Source organism: Heterodontus francisci, chromosome 13, assembly GCF_036365525.1.
Source record: "Heterodontus francisci isolate sHetFra1 chromosome 13, sHetFra1.hap1, whole genome shotgun sequence".
Lineage (NCBI taxonomy): Eukaryota > Metazoa > Chordata > Chondrichthyes > Heterodontiformes > Heterodontidae > Heterodontus > Heterodontus francisci.
The window spans coordinates 115,533,291-115,554,123 of NC_090383.1; the positions used below are offsets into that span (position 1 = coordinate 115,533,291).

Consider the following 20,833-nt stretch of genomic DNA (forward strand, 5'->3'; position numbering starts at 1 on the left):
TGTTCTTATTCTGTTTTGTTTCATAGCTCATTAAGACACGTTCAGAATGAAAGGCTTTGCGGGGCGAAGTACCTTCACTTGTTTACCTGGCTGGTCCGATTATATAAATAAAAGCAAAATACTGCAGATTCTGGAAATATGAAATAAAAACAGAAAATGCTGGAAATACTCGGCAGGTCTAGCAACATCTGTGCATAAAAAAACAGTTAACGTTTCAGGTCTGCGACCTTTCATCAGAACCCAATATATAGATGGGAGGGCGGTCCCATTCCCTGCTTCCATCTGAGTGACAGCGGAACAAACCAATCATCCCACGGGATGCGATGGCGAGGATCAATCAGAAGAATGAGGGCGTGGTTTCAAGCAATGGAGAGGAAAACAAACCTTCTGTGAGGTTGTGGCGCTCCGAAAAGGGGAGCGCTCTTCAGGAGCCAACAGGGGATGCATTGGGTTTGGAACGTTGACCCTGGAGCGAGCGGGGGATACACTGGGGTTGGAACGTTGACCCTGGAGCGAGCGGGGGATACACTGGGTTTGGAACGTTGACCCTGGAGCGAGCGGGGGATACACTGGGGTTTGGAACGTTGACCCTGGAGCGAGCGGGGGATACACTGGGGTTTGGAACGTTGACCCTGGAGCGAGCGGGGGATACACTGGGGTTGGAACGTTGACCCTGGAGCGAGCGGGGGATACACTGGGTTTGGAACGTTGACCCTGGAGCGAGCGGGGGATACACTGGGGTTTGGAACGTTGACCCTGGAGCGAGCGGGGGATACACTGGGGTTGGAACGTTGACCCTGGAGCGAGCGGGGGATACACTGGGTTTGGAACGTTGACCCTGGAGCGAGAGAGGGATACACTGGGTTTGGAACGTTGACCCTGGAGCGAGCGGGGGATACACTGGGTTTGGAACGTTGACCCTGGAGCGAGCGGGGGATACACTGGGTTTGGAACGTTGACCCTGGAACGAGAGAGGGATACACTGGGTTTGGAACGTTGACCCTGGAGCGAGCGAGGGATACACTGGGTTTGGAACGTTGACCCTGGAGCGCAATCCATTCTTCGAACTGGGATTCGAGATGGGAGGTGCCCAGAGATACGCCTTCCCCGTTCACAACACGTAGGTACCGCTTGCACCGTGCAGAGGGGGAGTTAGAGAGGGAGGAGAATCGCTGTGACAGACAAGCAAACACACAAAAATATAAATAGAGACAGACAGAGACAAACACGGGAAGCAAAAGAAGCTAGCAGGCAAGCGAACGGGGCGAATGCGCCGAGCCCGAAGCGCCAGCCCCGGATCATGCCGAACCAGAAGAACGTCAAGGGCAGGAAAAACAAGCGCACGAATAGCAGCGGAGACGAGCAAGACGCTGCAGCCGGGGCTGCTGCACTTACAGCGGTAGTCGGAACAGCAGGATCGGGGGCCGGAGGCGCTGCATCGGGCCAGACGGAAATCAGCAACGATCACGGTGAGGGGCAGAGCCAGAACAATGCAGTTTACTTCCAAAAAAAACCTCTCCACCAATTGAAAATATTGCAGAACGCACCTACACAGTATTGCAAAACCTGTCGCCAATTTGCAGTAGATCAGGAAGCTTATTTTTAAAGTACTTTCTGTTTTGATGGAAAATAGGCAGACGAGGTTGTGTGTGTTTTTTTTTACGTTTAAAAACAGACTGTCATCTCAGTTTCTGTGTCGTCAGCTGCCGGTATGGTTAGGAACCGCTGACAGTGCTTAGTATTAAAATTGCTTAGTGATTTGTCTCCTTTTTCACAAATAATCATTCTGAGAGGATGTCACGTGTTTCTGTCCACTTCCCTTTTTGAGCGATTAAAAGACACCGATCAATGAATGCAGTGGAAGAATGTGTATCTTGACCTTTATTAATTTCACCTTTAACCCATTTCTCAGCAATCAGATATTTTCTGCCCGTCCCCCATCTGAAGACAGTGTCTTTTTTTGAGATAGGGTTCCACTGGACCCGAATGGCCATCTGCAGCATGGATTATCAGGCGGGTTATTCGATCATGGGAGGTGCACCCTGGTGTGACAGTCACACTTCACTAACACTGACCAGCACCCAGGAGTGGGAAGCCCAGCTGCATTGTGAATCTCCTCCTGCTCTTAGCCTGAAGGAGTTGAAACCAATTGTAGGAATCCTGCTCCTGACATCTGGGTGGTATCGGTAATCTCAGTGGGTTTCAAACTTGGAATCATAGAATGGTTGCAGCGTGCAAGGGGCCATTCAGCCAGTCATGTTCGTGCCAGCTGTCTACAAGAGCAAATCAACTCGTCCTGTTCCACCCCCCCCCCCACCCCCACCCCCACCCCCACCCCCACCCCCACCCCTTTTCCCAGTAGCCCTGCAAATCTTTTCTTATAATTATCTAATTCCTTTTTGAAAGCCACAATTGAACCTGCCTCCACCTCACTCTCAGGCAGTGCATTCCAGACCTTAACCACTCACTGCGTAAAAAAAAAAAAATTTTTTCCTCATGTCACCTCTGCTTCTTTTGCCATTCACCTTAAATCAGTGCCCTCTGGTTCTTGACTCTTCTGCCAATGGGAACAGTTTCTGTCTATCTACTCTGTCTCGATCCCTCATGATTTTGAACCTCTATCCAGATCTCCTCTCAGCGTTCTCTTCTTGAAGGAAAACATCCCCAGCTTCTCCAATCTATCACGTAACTGAAGTCTTTCATCCCTAGAACCATTCTTGTGAATCTTTTCTGCAGCCTCGCTAATGCCTTCACATCCTTCCTAAAGTATGGTGCCCAGAATTGGACACAATACTCCAGTTGAGGCCAAACCAGTGTTTTATAAAGGTTCACCATAACTTCTTTGCTTTTGTGCTCTGTCGCTATTTATAAAGCCCAGGATTTTGTATGCTTTTTATGAATCACTTTGTAAACCTGCCCTGCCACTTACAATGATTTGTGCACAAAGACCCCCCAGGTCCCTCCACTCGTAGACCCACTTTAAAATTGTACCCTTTATATTACCTCTCCTCATTCTACCAAAATGAATCACTTCACACTTTTCTGCGTAAAGTTTCATCTGCCACATGTTTGCCCATTCCACCAGCCTGTCTATATCCTCTTACGAACAAGCGAACATACGAATTAGGAGCAGGAGTAGGCCACTCGGCCCTTCGAGCCTGCTCCGCCATTCAATAAGATCATGGCTGAACTGATTACTCCACATTTCCACCTACCCCCGATAACCTTCCACCCCCTTGCTTATCAAGAATCTATCTACCTCTGCCTTAAAAATATCCAAAGATTCTGCCTTTTGAGGAAGAGAATTCCAAAGACTCACGACCATCTGTCTTAAATGGGCGACCCCTTATTTTTAAACAGTGACCCCTAGTTTTAGATTCTCTCACAAGGGGAAACATCCTTTCCACATCCACCCTGTCAAGACCCCTCAGGATCTTATATGTTTCAATCAAGTCACCTCTTACTCTTCTAAATTCCAGTGGATACAATCTTTCTTGGTAAGACAGCCCGCCCATTCCAGGTATTAGTCCAGTAAACCTTCTCTGTACTGCCTCCAATGCATTTGCATCCTTCCCTAAATAAGGAGACCAATACTGTACACAGTACTCCAGATGTGGTCTCACCAATGCCCTGTATAGTTGAAACATAACCTCCCTACTTTTTGTATTAAATTTCCCTCACGATAAATGATAATATTCTATTAGCTTTCCTAATTACATGCATACTAACCTTTTGCAATTCATGCATTAGGACACCCAGATCCCTCTGCATCGCAGAGTTCTGCAATCTCACACCATTAAGATAATATGCTTTTTTATTCTTCCTGCCAAAGTGGACACTTTCCCACATTATACTCCATTTGCCAGGACTTTGCCCACTCACTTAACCTATCTATATCCCATTGTAGCCCCCTTATGTCCTCTTCACAAGTTACTTTCCTACCTTTGTGTCATCAGCAAATTTAGCAACCATACCTTCGGTTCCTTCATCTAAGTCACTTATATAAATTGTAAAGAGTTGAGGCCCCAGCACTGATCCCTGTGGCACATCACTCGTTACATCTTGCCAACCAGAAAATGACCCATTTATGCCTACTCTCTCTTTCCTGTTAGCTAGCCAATCTTCTATCCATGCCAATTTGTTCCCACTACACCATGAGCTTTTATTTTCCGCAATAACATTTGATGTGGCACCTTATCAAATGCCTTCTGCAAATCTAAGGACAGTACATCCACCGGTTCCCCTTTATCCACAGCACATGTAACTCCCTCAAAGAGCTCCAATAAATTGGTTAAACATGATTTCCCTTTCACAAAACCATGTTGACTCTGCCTGATTACCTTGAATTTTTCTAAATGCCCTGCTATAATAGCTTCTGAAATTTTCCCTAAGACAGATGTTAAGCTAACTAGCCTGTAGTTTCCTGCTTTCTGTCTCCCTTTTTGAATAAAGGAGTTACATTCGCTATTTTCCAATGTAACTGAACTTTCCCCGAATCTAGGGAATTTTGGAAAATTAAAACTAACGCATCAACTATCTCAGTAGCCACTTCTTTTAACAACCTAGGATGAAGTCCATCAGGACCTGGGGACTTGTCAGCCCGCAGCTGCAACAATTTGTTCAGTACCACTTCCCTGGTGATAATTTTCTTGAGTTCCTCCCTCCCTTCCATTTCCTGACTTACAGCGAATATTGGGATGTTACTCTTGAAGTTTATCACTATCCTCTTCACAGCTCACAATAATTCCAAGTTTTGTGTCATCTGCAAATTTTGAAATTGGATCCTGTACACCCAAGTCTAGGTGATTAATAGAAATCAAGCAAAGCAGTGATCCTAGCACTGACTCCTGGGGAACCTCATTATATACTGTCCTCCAGTCTGGAAAAACAACCAACAATCCCCCCTCAAGAGTGAGGGGGGATCTCATAGAAACCTATAAAATTCTAACAGGACTTGGCAGAGTAGATGCAGGAAAGATGTTCCTGATGGTGGGGGAGTCCAGAACCAGGGGTCATAGTCTAAGGATACGGGGTAAACCTTTCAGGCCTGAGATAAGGAGAAATTTCTTCACCCAGAGAGTGCTGAAGCTTTGGAATTCACTACCACAGAAAGCAGTTGAGGCCAAAACATTGTATGTTTTCAAGAAGGAGTTAGATATAGCTCTTGGGTCTAAAGGGATCAAAGGATATGGGGCGAAAGCGGGAACAGGTTACTGAGTTGGATGATCAGCCATGATCATAATGAATGGCAGAGCAGGCTCGAAGGGCCGAATGGCCTACTCCTGCTCCTATTTTCTATGTTTCTATCCTTTTTTGAACAAGGGTGTATCATTTGCAATTCTCCAGATCTCTGGCACCATCCCTGTATCTAAGGAGGATCGGAAGATTATGGCCAGCACCTCTGCAATTTCAACCCTTACTTTCCTCCGTGTCCTCTGATGCATCTCATCTGGTCCTGGTGACTTATCAACTTTAAGTACACCCAGCCTTTCTAAGTTTTTCAGCTACCTCCTCTTTCACTGTGACTTGGGCAGCATTTTCTTCCTTGCTAAAGAGAGATGCAAAGTACTCATTTAGTACCTCAACCGTGCCCTCTGCCTCCATGTGTAAATCCCTTTTAGGTCCCTAATTGACCCTACTCCTCCTTTTACCACCTTTTACTATTTATATGCCTAAAGAAGACTTTTGGATTCTCTTTTATGTTGGTTGTCAGTCTCTTGTCATATTCCCTCATTGCTGCTCTTATTTCTTTTTTTTCACTTCCTCTTTGAACCTTTTACTTTCAGCCTGGTTCTCACTTGTATTATCAAGCTGACATCTGTCATACGCCCACTTTTTCTGCTTCATCCTACTTTCTAGGGAGCTCTGGCTTTGTTTGTCCTACCTTTTCCCCCTGGTGAGAATGTGCCTTAATTGTACCCGAAATATCTCCTCTTTAAGGCAGCCCATTCTTCAGTTACTGTTTTGCCTCCCAATCTTTGATTCTATTTTACCTGGGCCAGATCCGTTATTATACCATTGAAGTTGGCCCTCCTCCAGATAAATATTTTTACTCTGGTTTGCTCCTTGTCCTTTTCCATAGCAAAACTAAATCTTATATCACAGTCCACTAAATATTCCCCTCCTGACACTTGATCCACTTGTCCCATCTCATTCCCCAGAACCAGGTTCAGCAATGCCGCCTTCCTTGTTGGACTGGAAATATACTAATGTTGGAAATTCTCCTGAACACACTTTAGAAGCTCTATTCCCCCCTCTCTGCGATAATTAAAGTTCCCCATTATAACCACTCTATAATTTTCGCATTTCTCTGTAACTTCCCAGCAAATTTGCTCCTCTATCTCTTCCCACTAGTTGGTGGCCTTTAGAATACAGCCAGCAATATAATAGTACCTCTGTTGTTTCTTAGCTGTAATCAAATAGATTCTGAATTTGACCCCTCTCGGACCTCCTCTTTCCAGCACTGTAATATCCTTAATACTATCAATACTCCCCCTTTCTTTCCTTCCCTATCTTTCCTGTTTGCAGGAATATTTAGTACCCGCTTCTGCCCTTTATTGAGTCAGGTCTCCGTTATTGCCACGACATCACACTCCCACATGGCTACCTGTGCCTGCAGTCACCAACCTTATTTACCACACTCTGCATTTACACACCTGCAGTGTAAACCTGCTTTAGACTGTTGTTGCATTCCCTCTTACTCTGACGCTATCTAATATGTTGCGACCCGGTGAGAAAGGTGTCTAGGGTTCCCTCTCAGCCTTCACCTGGTCTTACCATAACAGGGTTTAATTTTAAACACAGTGATTTTAGCTCCCCCTTGGTGAATCCTTGTTCACTGCTTTCAAGTTATAAGGCAAAGAAACCAGCACAAGCAGGCTTTCATGGGTTTAAAGAAGAAAAGTTGAAATTTCTTAAACTCTAATTTGGTTAATGCCTATGGATACACGATGCGCCCACACTAGCTTGCATACGCAATACACACATTCAAATTGGGACAGAAAAGAGCAGAACAAAGAATAAAGTGGAAAAGTTTGAGGCAATATCTGAAGAGTTTTTGTTACAGTTCTTCTAGCTCACTGTAGAGTCCTTGATTGTAGGTAGATCTTGCTTTTCGTTGGGACCCAGTATTCTTCTTAAACCTTGTTCGCTGTAGGAGACTTCTCTCTCTTTGGGTTCATGTGTCTTCAGTGGATTCAGAGGCTTGTGAGAAAGAGATGGGAGCAGACAGGAGAGATCTTCTCAGTCCAGGAGCAAACAGACACTCTGAGTTCAAAATCTCTGTGGCAAGTTCAAAGGAAAGCCCTGGAACAGCCAGGTAGTCACATGACCAGCTGGTCTAATCGGTCCTGGCCCTCCCTTGTGGATTGTCTCCTCCTTAGCAGGCCTTGGAATGTGCTTCCTCACCTTCGATGTCTGTTAGTATGTAAATGTTTATTTCCAGCCACAGCTGATCTGTTTAACAAGTGATTTCTTCACTCTAGTAACAGTTTAAAATCAATGTTCATGACAAAATTAATGTGCCTCATTCTTGGCAGGTGGGGGCCTAGCATGACAAATACTTTACTATTTCTTACTTTAGTGCTATCTGTCCCTCCCGAATTATTTGTGCACCTTGTCTTTCCTCTCTAATATTATCTCCTGGTTCCCATCCCCCTGCTATATTGACACATTCTTACAGGATACCAGCTAAAAAAACCCCTGAACAGGTAGCATCATAACCCAGAATAGCTGTCAATGTAGAAAGTGCCTTTTTATACTGTAGGAAAGAAGTGCTTATACTGATATAGCGCCTTTCACAAACTCACGACTTCCCAAACTGCTTTACAGCCATTAAAGAATATGTTTCTTCTATTGAAGTGTAGCCACAATTAAAACTTGCGTTTATAAAGCGTTTTAATGTAGTAAAATGTCCCAAGTTGCTTCACAGGAACATTCTCAAACAAAATTTGACACTGAGCCACTAAAGGAGATATTGGAACAGGTGAACTTGGTTAAAGAGGTAGGTTTAAAGGAGGAGAGAGAGTTGGAGAGATTTAGGGAGTGAATTCCAGACTGTTGTGATGTGGGGTAAAAAAGCTAAGATAGATATGAAAAACTGCTGGAATTATTTGCTTCCTCACTTGGCAGTTGCTTTGTTGCTGCGACATTCTGTATCTGTGGGAAAGGTGCATTTGCTTTGCTCACGTCTTGATCCACTGTGCAATTGCTGACACAAAACTCAAACTGTGAATTTGTGCTCCAGGTATTTTGGTTGGTGAGTACTGTCTGAGTTTGGGGGTGGTGTTGGCAACATTGCCAAGAGCTGCAAGGTAGGGCTGCTGATGTCAGTGCAGGTAAACCCCATGCTGAAGCTCACACTGATCTGACTGCCACTTCCCAGCAGGACTCGTTAGGTTTTCTGCTCCTCATTCTGCACAATTGTCATAATGCATATTGCTGTCAGAAAACTGTCCAACTGAAATAGTGCAAAACAGTTGGGAACTTGATGCAAACTTAGTGATTAATGATCAATAGGTAGCTGCATTTACACAGTCCATATTGTAGCACACCCCCCCAAGTTAACTTCCGGGATTATCTAGCATAATCTAGGCTGATGCTTCTGGTGCAGTGCTGACGGAGTGCTGCACTGTCGGAGGTGCCGCCTTTTGGTTAAGGCACTAAACTGATGCCTTGTCTGCCCACTCAGGAGAATGTAAAAGCACTATTTTGAAGACAACCAGGGGAGTTCAACCCGATGTCCCGACCAATATTTATCCCTTAACCGACATGACTAAATGCAGATTGCCTGGTCATTATCTCACTGCTGTTTGTGGGACCTTGCTGGGCACAAATTGGCAGCTGCATTTCATAGAATCATACAGCACTGAAGGAGGCCATTCAGCCTATTGAATCTGTGCCAGCTCTTTCAGAGAGCAATCCAGTTAGTCCCACTCCCCGGTTCATTCTGTATATCCCTGCAGTTTTTTCTCCTTTGCATATTTATCCAGTCCTCTTTTGAAGGTTACTATTGAATTTGTTTCCACCACCCTATCAGGCAGCACATTTCAGATCCTAATCACTTGTTGCGTAAAAAAGCTCTTCCTCGTGTCGCCTGTGATTCTTTTGTCAATCACCTTAAATCTGTGTCCTCTGGGTTTTGGACCCTTTGCCATTGGAAACAGTTTTCCTTTATTTGCTCCATCAAAAGTTTTCATGATTTTAAACACCTTTATCAAATCTCCTCTTAGCCATCTCTGCTCTAACAATCCCAGCCTCTCCAGTCTATCCACATAACTGTAATCCTTCATCCCTGGAATCATTGTAGTAATTCACTTCTGTACCCTCCCCAAAGCCTTCATGTCCTTTCTATAGTGCGGTGCCCGGAATTGGGCACAAATCTCCAGCTGGGGCTGGGGTATGCTTCCCACATCGCAGCTGTGATTGCTGTTCAAAGACTGGATGTAAAACGCTTTGGGATGTCCTGAGATTGTGAAAGGTTCTCTATAAATGCAACTCTTGTTCTTTAGCTCATTGGATTCTAATACACGAACCTTAGTTGTGACCGTGCATCTTAATCATAATTAAGTACCGTTGAGTGCCCCCTTCTGCTGCTGCTCCAGTAACAAGTTCTTGCCTGTTGCATTCCACAGAAGTGCCCTGCGCCTCGCCGCTGGTGTGCAGCTTTGGGCGGCCGGTCGAGCTGGAGAAGGACGACTACCAACGCGTGGTGTGCAACAACGAGCACTGCCAGTTTGGCAACTGGATGCATCTGCAGTGCTTCTACGAGTGGGAGAGCAGCATCCTGGTCCAGTTCAACTGCATCGGCCGAGCCCGCAGCTGGAACGAGAAGCAGTGCCGCCAGAACATGTGGACCAAGAAGGGCTATGACCTGGCCTTCCGCTTCTGCTCCTGCCGCTGCGGCCAGGGCCACCTGAAGAAGGACGTGGACTGGTACCAGGCTCGCCGGCGGCAGGACGACAAGAAGAAGAAGGTGGGGGCCATTGCCGGCGGCTCTGAGCGTGGCAGCGCCAAGAGCGGCGAGCCGCCACCTGAGGACGGCAAAAAGTGCAAGCTGAACCGAGCGCCCAGGCCACACGATGCCCAGCGCCGACACTCTGTGGACCGCCAGAACTCTCAGGAGAAAGGGCCGGGCAATGGCAGCCAGGGGCCTGGGCATAAAGACCACTTCAGGTCGCCATGCGGCTCTCCCCCCGAACAGTCTCCACCGTCATCGGCACACCCCTACTTCTCCTTCTCTGCCGGCGTTCCCCGTGGTGCCCGGCACCTGGGCGAATTCCTCAAGACAGCACTGCATGCGGAGACCTGCCGGAAGCTGCTCCCTAGTGGCTCGAGGTTCGGCCAGCCTGATCTAGGCCCCTCAGCTTCCCGCCTGGGGCCGCTGGACTCCCCGGTGCAATTCCTCCGCCGGCTGGACTTGTCCGAGTTGCTGGCCCATGTGCCCAAACATAAAATGAACACCTACCATGTGCGCATGGAGGATGATGCCCAGGTGGGCCAGGGCGAGGAACTGAGGAAGTTTATCCTGGCGGCACTGAGCGCCAGTCAGAGGAATGTGGTGAACTGCGCGCTGTGCCACAAGATCCTCCCAGTCTTTGAACTCTTTCCAGTGGTGGACGGGACTCTCTTTCTCAGCCCTTCCAGACATGACGAGATAGAATACGACATTCCCTGTCACCTCCAAGGTAGGTCCTGTGTCCCAATCAATGGAACGCTCTTTTGTGTAACAAAGAAATAATGGATGTGAAAGCAGCCACTCAACAAAAACTTGCATTTATATAGCGCCTTTAACATAATCAAATGTCCTAAGACACTTATTTCACAGGAGTGTTATCAAACAAAATTTAACATTGAACCACATGGAGATATTAGGACAGGTGACCAAAAGCATGGTTAAAGAGGTAGATTTTAAGGAGTGTTTTAGAGAGGTGGCGAGCTTTAGGAAAGGAATTTCACTGCTTAGAGCCCAAACAGCTGAAGGCATGGCCACCAATGGTGAAATTATTAAAATCAAGGATGCTTAAAATGCCAGAATTGGGGGAATACAGAGATCTCAGAGCTTTGTGGACTGGCAGAGATTACAGAGATAGGGAGGGGTGAGCCCGTGGAGGGATTTGAAAACATGGATGAGAATTGCAGTGGTTAGCACCGCAGCCTCACAGCTCCAGCAACCCGGGTTCAGTTCTGGTTACTGCCTGTGTGGAGTTTGCAGGTTCTCCCTGTGACCGCGTGGGTTTCCGCCGGTTGCTCCGGTTTCCTCCCACAGCCAATGACTTGCAGGTTGATAGGTAAATTGCCCATTGTAAATTGCCCTGAGTGTAGGTAGGTTGTAGGAGAATTGTGGGGATGTGGTAGGGAATATGGGATTAATGTAGGATTAGTATAAATGGGTGGTTGATGGTCAGCACAGACTCGGTGGGCTGAAGGGCCTGTTTCAGTGCTGTATCTCTAAATAAATTTTAAGATTGAATCGTTGTTGGACTGCGTTCCAGTGTAGGTCAGAGTATACAGGCATTCAGCAGCGCGGAGAGGACAATTAGTTAACTTAATGGGTGGGTTCCTGCTCTGGAGGTTCACTGTTTTGCTTCTCTTCCTATCAGGTTTAGCCCTATAACGTGCAGCATTGTAACATCCTCTGTGTTGCTGAAACTGATTCCAAACACTTGCTTAATAACCTAAGTCAACATGAGCAGGGTATGTTGGTGTAGTGGTTATGATGTGGATAATAATCCAGCAGCCCATGAGTTTAAATCCAACCACGGGAATTTTGAGAGTTTGAATACACTTTTTAAAAACCTGGAAATAAATAGCAGGTCTCAGTACAAATTCCATGAAGATGTTGGATTGTCGTAAAAACTCCAACGTTGGAGAAGGAAACCTGCCGTCCTTACCCAGTCTGGCTTATGTGTGACTCCAGTCCAACACCAAAATCGTTTAGTCGAACGTTGGAACATAGGAGCAGGAGTAGGCCATTCAGCCCGTCGAGCCTGCTTCACCATTCAGTTAGATCATGGCTGATCATCTACCTCAACACCACTTTCCTGTGCTATCCCCAAAGCCCTTAATATCATTCGTATCCAGATATCTGTCAATTTCTGTCTTGAAAAATGCTCAATGATTGAGCTTCCACATCCCTCTGGGGTAGAGAATTCCAAAGATTCACCACCCTCTGAGTAAAGAAATTCCTCCTCATCCCAGTCTTAAATGGCCTGCCCCTTATTCAGAGACTGTGTCCCCTGGTTCTAGACTCAACAGCCAGGAGGAACATCCTATCTTCATCTAGCCTGTCACGTTCTGTAAGAATTTTGTACGTTTCAATGAGATCACTTCTCACTTTTCTAAAGTCTAGAGTAGAGGCCTAGTTTCCTCAGTCTCTCCTCCATAAGACAATCCTGCCATCCCAGCGATTAGTCTGGTACGCCGCCATTGCACTCCCTTTATGGTGCATATATCTTTCCTTGAGGAGACGAAAACTGTACACAACACTCCAGGTATAGTCTCACCAAGGCTCTATACGATTGCAGAAAGATGTCTTTATTTCTGTGCTCAAAACTATTGAAGACCAACATGCCATTTGCCTTCCCAATTGCTTGCTGCACCTGAATGTTAGCTTTTAGTGACTCATGAACAAGGACACCCAGGTCCCTTTGGACATCAACACGGCCCAACCCGTCACCATTTAAGAAATACCGTCTTTCTGTTTTTTTTCTGCCAAAGTGGATCACTTCACACTTATTCACATTATATTCCATCTGCCATGTTTTTGCCCATTCATTTAGCCTGTCCACGTCCCCTTAAAGCCTCCTTGCATCCTCCACACAACTTACATTCCCACCTACTTTTGTGTCATCAGCAAATTTGGAAATATTACATTTGGTCCCCACATCCAAATCATTGATATCGATTGTAAACAGCTGTGGCTTAAATACTGATCCTTGGGGTACCCCAGTAGAAGGGTCTCTGACCTGAAACGTTAACTCTGCTTCTCTCTCCACAGATGCTGCCAGACCTGCTGAGTATTTCCAGCATTTCTTGTTTTTATTATTATTAGTAACAGTCACAGTCTCAGAATAAGGGGTCAGCCATTTGGGACTGAGATGAGAGGAGAATTCTTCAATCAAAGGGTTGTGAATCTTTGGAACCCCAGAGAACTGTAGATGCTCAGTCACTGAGTATATTCGAGACAGAGGTCGATAGGTTTTTGGATGCAAAGGGAATCGAGGGATATGGGGATAGTGCGGGAAGGTGTAACTGAGATAGACGATCAGCCATGATCTTGTTGAATAGCAGAGCAGGCTCAAGGGACCAAATGACCTGCTCCTGCTCCTATTTCTTATAGTCTTGCTAACAGCCCTCTGAAGCAGTCAAGCCGCTTCTCTCAAACCAATACAAAGAAGCTTCAGAACCTCAGGGCAGTGAGGGATGGGCAGTAAATGTCAGGCTTGCCAGTGATGAGCACTTCCTGAAAATGAATTTTAAAAAAAACCATGACTGAGCAACTCCTGTTGTAAGTTCCGTTCACAGATACAGTAGCCCAAGTCGAGTTGGCACTTTAACTAGCTGTCTGAAGCATCTCTCAATGCTCGCGCTTGTGGTTAGAGTAATGCTTTGATCTTCCAAGATAACTTTTGTCCCTCCCTATCCTGATTTCATTTTCCATTCAGTGACTAATACACAGCATGTATTGTGTGCAAGTCGCATCATGCGATTCTCAATCAATATTTCGTGCATTGCCAGCAGAGAGTTAGCACAAAGTGACTCATGCACAACGAGGTTAGGCAGAAATTAAACCGGATCTTTTGTGCTAAAATGTAATGGTTTCCCCTGGTGTAAAATCCATTGTACTCTCCCAGGCTGCACTCGTGAGAGATGTTAATCAGCAGATTCCAAGTCTTGCACTAACAACAACAACTTGCATTCATATAGCACCTTTAATGCAATAACATGTTGCAAGGTGATCCACAGGTGCGTTATCAAGCAAAATTTGACACGCAGCCACATAGGGAGATATGAGTACACATGCCCAAAAGCTTGGAAAAGAGATAGGCCTTAAGGAGCAGCTTAAAGAAGGAGAGGTTTAGGGAGGGAATTCCAGAGCTTAGGGCCCAGGCAGCTGAAGACATGGCTGCCAATGGTGGAGCCATTAAAATTGGGGATGCTCATAAGGTCAGATTTGGAGGAGCACAGAGATCTCTGGGTGGGGTGTGGGAGCCGGGGAAGGTTGTAGGGCTGGAGAAGGTTACAGAGATAAGGGTGAGGCTATGGAAGTATTTGAAAACGAGGATGAGAATTTTAAAATTGAGGTGTTGCTGGACTGGGAGTCAGGTAAGTCAGCGAGCACATGGAGGATGGGTAAACAGAAGTTGGTATGGTCAGCAGAGTTTGGATGACTTGAAGTTTATGGAGGGTGGAAGATGGAAGACCAGCCAGGAGTGCATTGGAATAGTCAGGTCTAGAGGTAACAAAGGCATAGATGAGGGTTTTAGCGGCAGATGAGCTGAGGCTCTGGTCCTGCTGTTAGTAACTAATTGCCCTCTTAGACTCCCATATGAGTTCTTTGGCACTTGTGTTTGTGCACAGGTAGTTAAATCCAGCTGTGGTGTTTCCCATTCAAATGAGTGCACCCATGGAATTTGATGCACTTGTTTTGCACTCTTGTTTTTATGGGGGTAAACTGTAAGAGATCTTGCAGGCTGCTGCATTTGAGAATCAGTTCAGCTGGGCCTAGCTTCAGCTCCAGTCTGAGATCGATCGGTGCAGACTGAGATCTCCAGTTATCAGCCCCAGGTTATATTTAGTTTAGTTTAGTTTAGAGATACAGCACTGAAACAGGCCCTTCGGCCCACCGAGTCTGTGCCGACCATCAACCACCCATTTATACTAATCCTATACTAATTCCATATTCCTACCACATCCCCACCTGTCCCTATATTTCCCTACCACCTACCTATACTAGGGGCAATTTATAATGGCCAATTAACCTATCAACCTGCAAGGCTTTGGCATGTGGAAGGAAACCGGAGCACCCGGAGGAAACCCACGCAGACACAGGGAGAACTTGCAAACGCCACACAGGCAGTACCCAGAATTGAACCCGGGTCGCTGGAGCTGTGAGGCTGCGGTGCTAACCACTGCGCCACTGTGCTGCCCTTTGTGTCGTCGTGACTGCTGAATAGTTTCACTGGTGGCTGATAGATTCTCTAAGCTTGGCAAGTGCAAGTGAGATTGTCGACTTTCTCCAAACATTTAATGAAGTCGGTGCCGTACATTTCTCGAAGGGTGAGCGGGGTTGTTGTTGGTGGATCACTGCTCTACTGTGGAGTCAAATCAGGACAAGATTCAGCTCTGATACTGGTAGTTGTGTGCACAAAACAGGCAGTGTATCTAGAATCATAGAATCTCTTGTGTAGTGAATATTGACACCTTACTGGGAACCCCTGAAGATATTGACAGACCCCTGAGGATCCCTGTAAATATCGACCCTTTCCTGGGAAGCCCTGTAACTTCCAGTTGCTGTGTCCTAACCTCTGGTAGACAACGCAAGCTACCCCAAGGACCACAGTGACATAATTACAATATCTAAATATAAATTAACAAATAGGATAAGCAAAAATATGTTCTAGTAAATCAGAAAATGCAGCAAAGGAATTGTGCACAGGCAGAGCTCTGTTGTTTCGGGGGCTCGAGGAAGTCTGAATATCAAAGTGGTGTTCAAGTGCGTGTGTTTCTCTTTCGCTCGCTCTCTTTCTCTTGCTCTCCTCGCTCTCTTTCTCTCTCGCTCGCTCTCCTCACTCACTCACCCACCTACCCCCTTACATTGCAGCAGGGATGGGGTGGGATGGGAGGCTCAGTGAATAGTAATAAGGAGCAGAAACCCTGATTGATGTCTTCCCCACCAGCCTACCAGGGCGAATGACAATTGTGATGGCCCCAGCTGCTACATTACAGTTGGCCTCAGCACCCTTCAGCCGGCCAGTCTGTGGACCGACCCTGATACCATCGAGTGGCAATACCTGACAAAGAACAAAGAACAGTACAGCACAGGAACAGGCCATTTGGCCCTCCAAGCCTGCGCCGATCTTGATGCCTGCCGAAACTAAAACCTTCTGCACTTCCGGGGCCCATATCCCTCTATTCCCTTCCTATTCATATATTTGTCAAGATGCCTCTTAAACGTCGCTATCGTATCTGCTTCCACCACCTCCCCTGGCAGCAAGTTCCAGGCACTCACCACCCTCTGTGTAAAAAATTTGCCTCGCACATCCCCTCTAAACTTTGCCCCTCGCACCTTAAACCTATGTCCCCTAGTAACTGACTCTTCCACCCTGGGAAAAAGCTTCTGACTATCCACTCTGTCCATGCCGCTCATAACTTTGTAAACCTCTATCATGTCACCCCTCCACCTCCGTCGTTCCAGTGTAAACAATCCGAGTTTTTCCAACCTCTCCTCATAGCTAATGCCCTCCAGACCTGGCAACATCCTGGTAAACCTCCTCTGTACCCTCTCCAAAGACTCCACATCCTTCTGGCAGTGTGGCGACCAGAATTGCACGCAATATTCTAAGTGTTGCCTAACTAAGGTTCTGTACAGCTGCAACATGACTTGCCAATTTTTATACTCTATGCCCCGACCGATGAAGGCAAGCATGCCGAATGCCGCCTTGACTACCTTATCCATCTGCGTTGCCACTTTGTGACCTGTGGACCTGTACGCCCAGATCTCTCTGCCTGTCAATACTCCTAAGGGTTCTGCCATTTACTGTATACCTCCCACCTGCATTAGACCTTCCAAAATGCATTACCTCACATTTGTCCGGATTAAACTCCATCTGCCATTTCTCCGCCCAAGTCTCCAACCGATCTATATCCTGCTGTATCCTCTGACAATCCTCATCATTATCCGCAACTCCACCAACCTTTGTGTCATCCGCAAACTTACTAATCAGACCAGCTACATTTTCCTCCAAATCATTTATATATACTACAAACAGCAAAGGTCCCAGCACTGATCCCTGCGGAACACCACTAGTCACATCCCTCCATTCAGAAAAGCACCCTTCCACTGCTACCCTCTGTCTTCTGTGACTGAGCCAGTTCTGTATCCATGTTGCCAGCTCACCTCTGATCCCATGTGACTTCACCTTTTGTATGAGTCTGCCATGCGGGACCTTGTCAAAGGCTTTACTAAAGTCCATATAGACAACATCCACCGCCCTTCCCTCATCAATCATCTTCGTCACTTCCTCAAAAAACTCAATCAAATTAGTAAGACACGACCTCCCCTTCACAAAACCATGCTGTCTCTCGCTAATAAGTTTGTTTGTTTCCAAATGGGAGTAAATCCTGTCCCGAAGAATCCTCTCTAATAATTTCCCTACCACTGACGCAAGGCTCGCCGGCCTATAATTTCCTGGATTATCCTTGCCACCCTTCTTAAACAAAGGAACAACATTGACTATTCTCCAGTCGTGTGGGACCTCACCTGTTGCCAATGAGGATGCAAAGATTTCTGTCAAGGCCCCAGCAATTTCTTCCCTTGCCTCCCTCAGTATTCTAGGGTAGATCCCATCAGGCCCTGGGGACCTATCTACCTTAATGCTTTGCAAGACACCCAACACCTCCTCCTTTTTGATAATGAGATGACTGAGACTATCGGCACTCCCTCCCCTAGGCTCATCATCCACCAAGTCCTTCTCCTTGGTGAATACTGACGCTAAGTAATATCTTCCCCCATCGGCGTTGCACTCCTCTGATGGCAGTGGGGAAACTTATGTTGCAGTTAGTGATGAGAATGTAGTTGATCGCAGAAAAAATTCACCGGTCACTGTATTTAAGAATGGTGAAGAAAAAAAAATTGCATTTATGTAGTACTTTTCGTGACTTGATGTCCCAAACTGCTTTATAGTCCACGAGGTGCTGTTAAAGTGTAGTCACTGGTAAATTGGAAACAAGGCAGCCAATTTGCACACTGCAAGGCCCCAGAAAACATCATCGTGATGATGACCAGATCATCTGTTTTTGTGATGTTGACTGAGGGATAAATAACGACCAGGACACTAGGGATAACTCCCCTTTCTCTTCTTCGACATAGTGCTTTTTACTGAGAGGGCAGACATGGGCCTTGGTTTAATGTCTCATTCGAAAAGTGGGACCTCCATCAAGTGTCAGTCTCTATTCCATGTGTTCAGGTCTCGAGAGTGGGACTGCAAACCACAACCTCTAACTCCGGTGAGAGTGCTACCAACTGAGCTACAGCTGACACCTGATCACCAGTGGAGTTGCTCATGGTGAGTGGGAGGATATGATGTTCAACAAGACCGGGTGTGCAAAGCAAAGTCTAAACATGTACTATAACAGCTGATGAAACTGAAGAGCGGACAAAGGAAACTATTAGAGTGTCACTTTATTTCTGCGGGTGAGGTTTGGCCAGGGTATGTGCATAGTGCTCAATTGCCCTGAGCGGTGTGTGTCTACTGGCTCCATAGCATACTTAACATGAACTGGACTCGAACCAGGTATCTGCAGTACCACAGCCCCCTCTGAGTCGATGCCCAACATTGAATAACAGTGGTAAACATTTAAAATAATGTTCAGCAGAGTGCAGGAAAGATATATTCTGCTAAAAGGAAAGAACATACTTAACAATGAATAAAGACATAAAGCAACAGTTGAGGGTTAGGAACGAGGCATATATTGAGTACATAGACAGCAGTGGAGTGCATGATAAGAGAGAATACAAAGAGATTAGGAGAGAAGTCAGAAAAACAATTAGGAAGATAAAGAGCAACTATGAAATTAAATTATCAAGCAACATAAAACAAAATAGTAAAATATTTTACAGGCTCATCAGTTTAAAAAAAAAAGTAATGCTGTGATGGGAATAGGACCATTAAGGGATAAACAGGGAAGGTAGTGATAGAGAGATGACAGAAATATTAAGTAATTATTTTGTTTGGTGTTTACCAAGGAGATAGAACAGGTAGACATGACATTGAATGATGAAATGCGTAATGAGATAAGTGCATTTAAAGTAATAAAAAAGGGAGATGTATTGAATAAACTAATCAAAGTTAAAGAGGGTAAAGCCCCTGGTCTGGATGGATTGCATCCGTGTATTTTAAAAGAATCTCGGGAAGAGATAGCAGGAGCATTACTACATATACTCAATAATTCATTAGAAAAATGTGTAGTGCTAGAAGGCTGGCGGATAGCTAACATAATTCCTATATTTAAGGGGGGGACAGAACATGCCCAGGGAATTATAGACCAGTCAGCTTAACATTGGTGGTAGGAAAAACGATGGAATCCCTACTAAAGGAGAGAACAGAAGAGCATCTAGAAAAGAAAGCTATAGTAATAAATAATCTGCATGGATTTCAAAAGGGAAAATCTTGCTTAACCAACCTTATTGAATTTTTTGAGGAGCTAACAATGGTAATGCAGTAGATGTAATTTGTCTTGATTTTCAAAAGGCCTTTGATAAAGTGCCCCATAATAGACTAATGAATAAAGTTAGAGAATGCAGAGTCAGGGGACAAGTGGCAGAATGGATTGCTAGCTGACAGAAAGCAGAGAGTGGGAGTAAAGGGTAGTTATTCAGAGTGGCAGATGGTAGGAAGTGCTGTTCTATAAGGATCAGTGCTGAGACCACTGCTGTTCACAATTTACACTAACGATTTGGACTTTGGAATCAAAAATTGGATGCCAAATTGGGGATGGGATAGTCAGTACTGAGGGGGACTGCAACAAATTACAGGAGGATTTCAATAAACTTGCAGAATGGGCAAATAATTGGCAAATAAAGTTGGCAAACAGAGATAAATGTGAAGTAAACAATTTTGGTAGGAATGAGCAGGTTGTTTATTACTTGGAAGGTGTGAATCTAGGTGGGGTAGAGGAACAAAGTGACCTTGGAGTACAAATATCACTAAAGGCTGCACCACAGGTTAGCAAGGCCATAAAAAAAGCAAACTAAGTACTAGGCTTTATTTTTAGAAGGATAGAATTGAGAAGTGGGGACACTTGGAGTAGTGTGTGCAGTTTTGGTTGCCATATTATTGAAAGGATCTAAAGGCACCGGGGAGGGTGCAGAGAAGATTTACAAGGATGATATCAGAACTGTGAGGTTATACCTATCAGGAAAGGATTGACAGGCTGTGTCTTTTTTCTCTTGGAAAAAGAAGGCTGAGGTGTGACATAGCACAGTTTTTTACACTACTTCCTTGCTGGAGTTTTTTGAGGAGGTAACAGAGAGGATTGATGAGGGTAGTGCTTTTGATGTGGTGTACATGGACTTTCAAAAGGCATTTGATACAATGACACAACAGACTTGTGAGCAAACTTGTAGTTCATGGAATAAAAGTGACGGTAGCAACATGGATATGGAATTGGCTGAGTGACAGGAAACAAAGAGTAGTGGTTAATGGATGTTTTTTGGGCTGGAGGAAGGTTTGTAGTGGAGTTCCCCAGGGATCAGTGTTGGGACCCTTGCTTTTCCTGATGTATAGTAATGACCTAGACCTTGGTGTACAGGCCCAATTTCACAGTTTGCAGATGATACAAAACTTGGAAGCATTGTGAACTGTGAGGAGGATAGTGTAGAACTTCAAAAGGGCATAGACAAGTTGGTGGAATGGGCAGACAGGTGGCAGATGAAGTTCAATGCAGAGAAATGTGAAGTAATTCATTTTGGTAGGAAGAAAGTGGGTGCAGGAGCAGAGGGACCTGGGTAAAGATGTGCATAAATAATTGAAGGTGGCAGGACAGGTTGAGAGAGCGGTTAGTAAAGCATACAGTACCCTGGGCTTTATTAATAGGGGCATAGAGTACAAGA

The 20,833-nt window shown here is 45.5% G+C and overlaps 1 protein-coding gene across 2 annotated transcripts in view; it reads left to right on the forward strand.

Annotated features, from left to right (window-relative positions):
- Positions 1 to 345: 345 nt before the first annotated feature.
- The window catches only part of heca (hdc homolog, cell cycle regulator), a 36,654-nt gene continuing 16,166 nt past the window's right edge, over positions 346 to 20,833 (forward strand). Inside the window, exons 1-2 of one of the 2 annotated variants that reach the window (XM_068045538.1) lie at positions 346 to 1,469; positions 9,633 to 10,685. In XM_068045538.1, coding sequence (XP_067901639.1) covers positions 1,301 to 1,469; positions 9,633 to 10,685 — 1,222 coding nt within the window. In that variant the 5' untranslated portion in view covers positions 346 to 1,300. The remainder of the gene's footprint in view (positions 1,470 to 9,632; positions 10,686 to 20,833) is intronic. The other variant, XM_068045537.1, reaches the window with a different exon arrangement.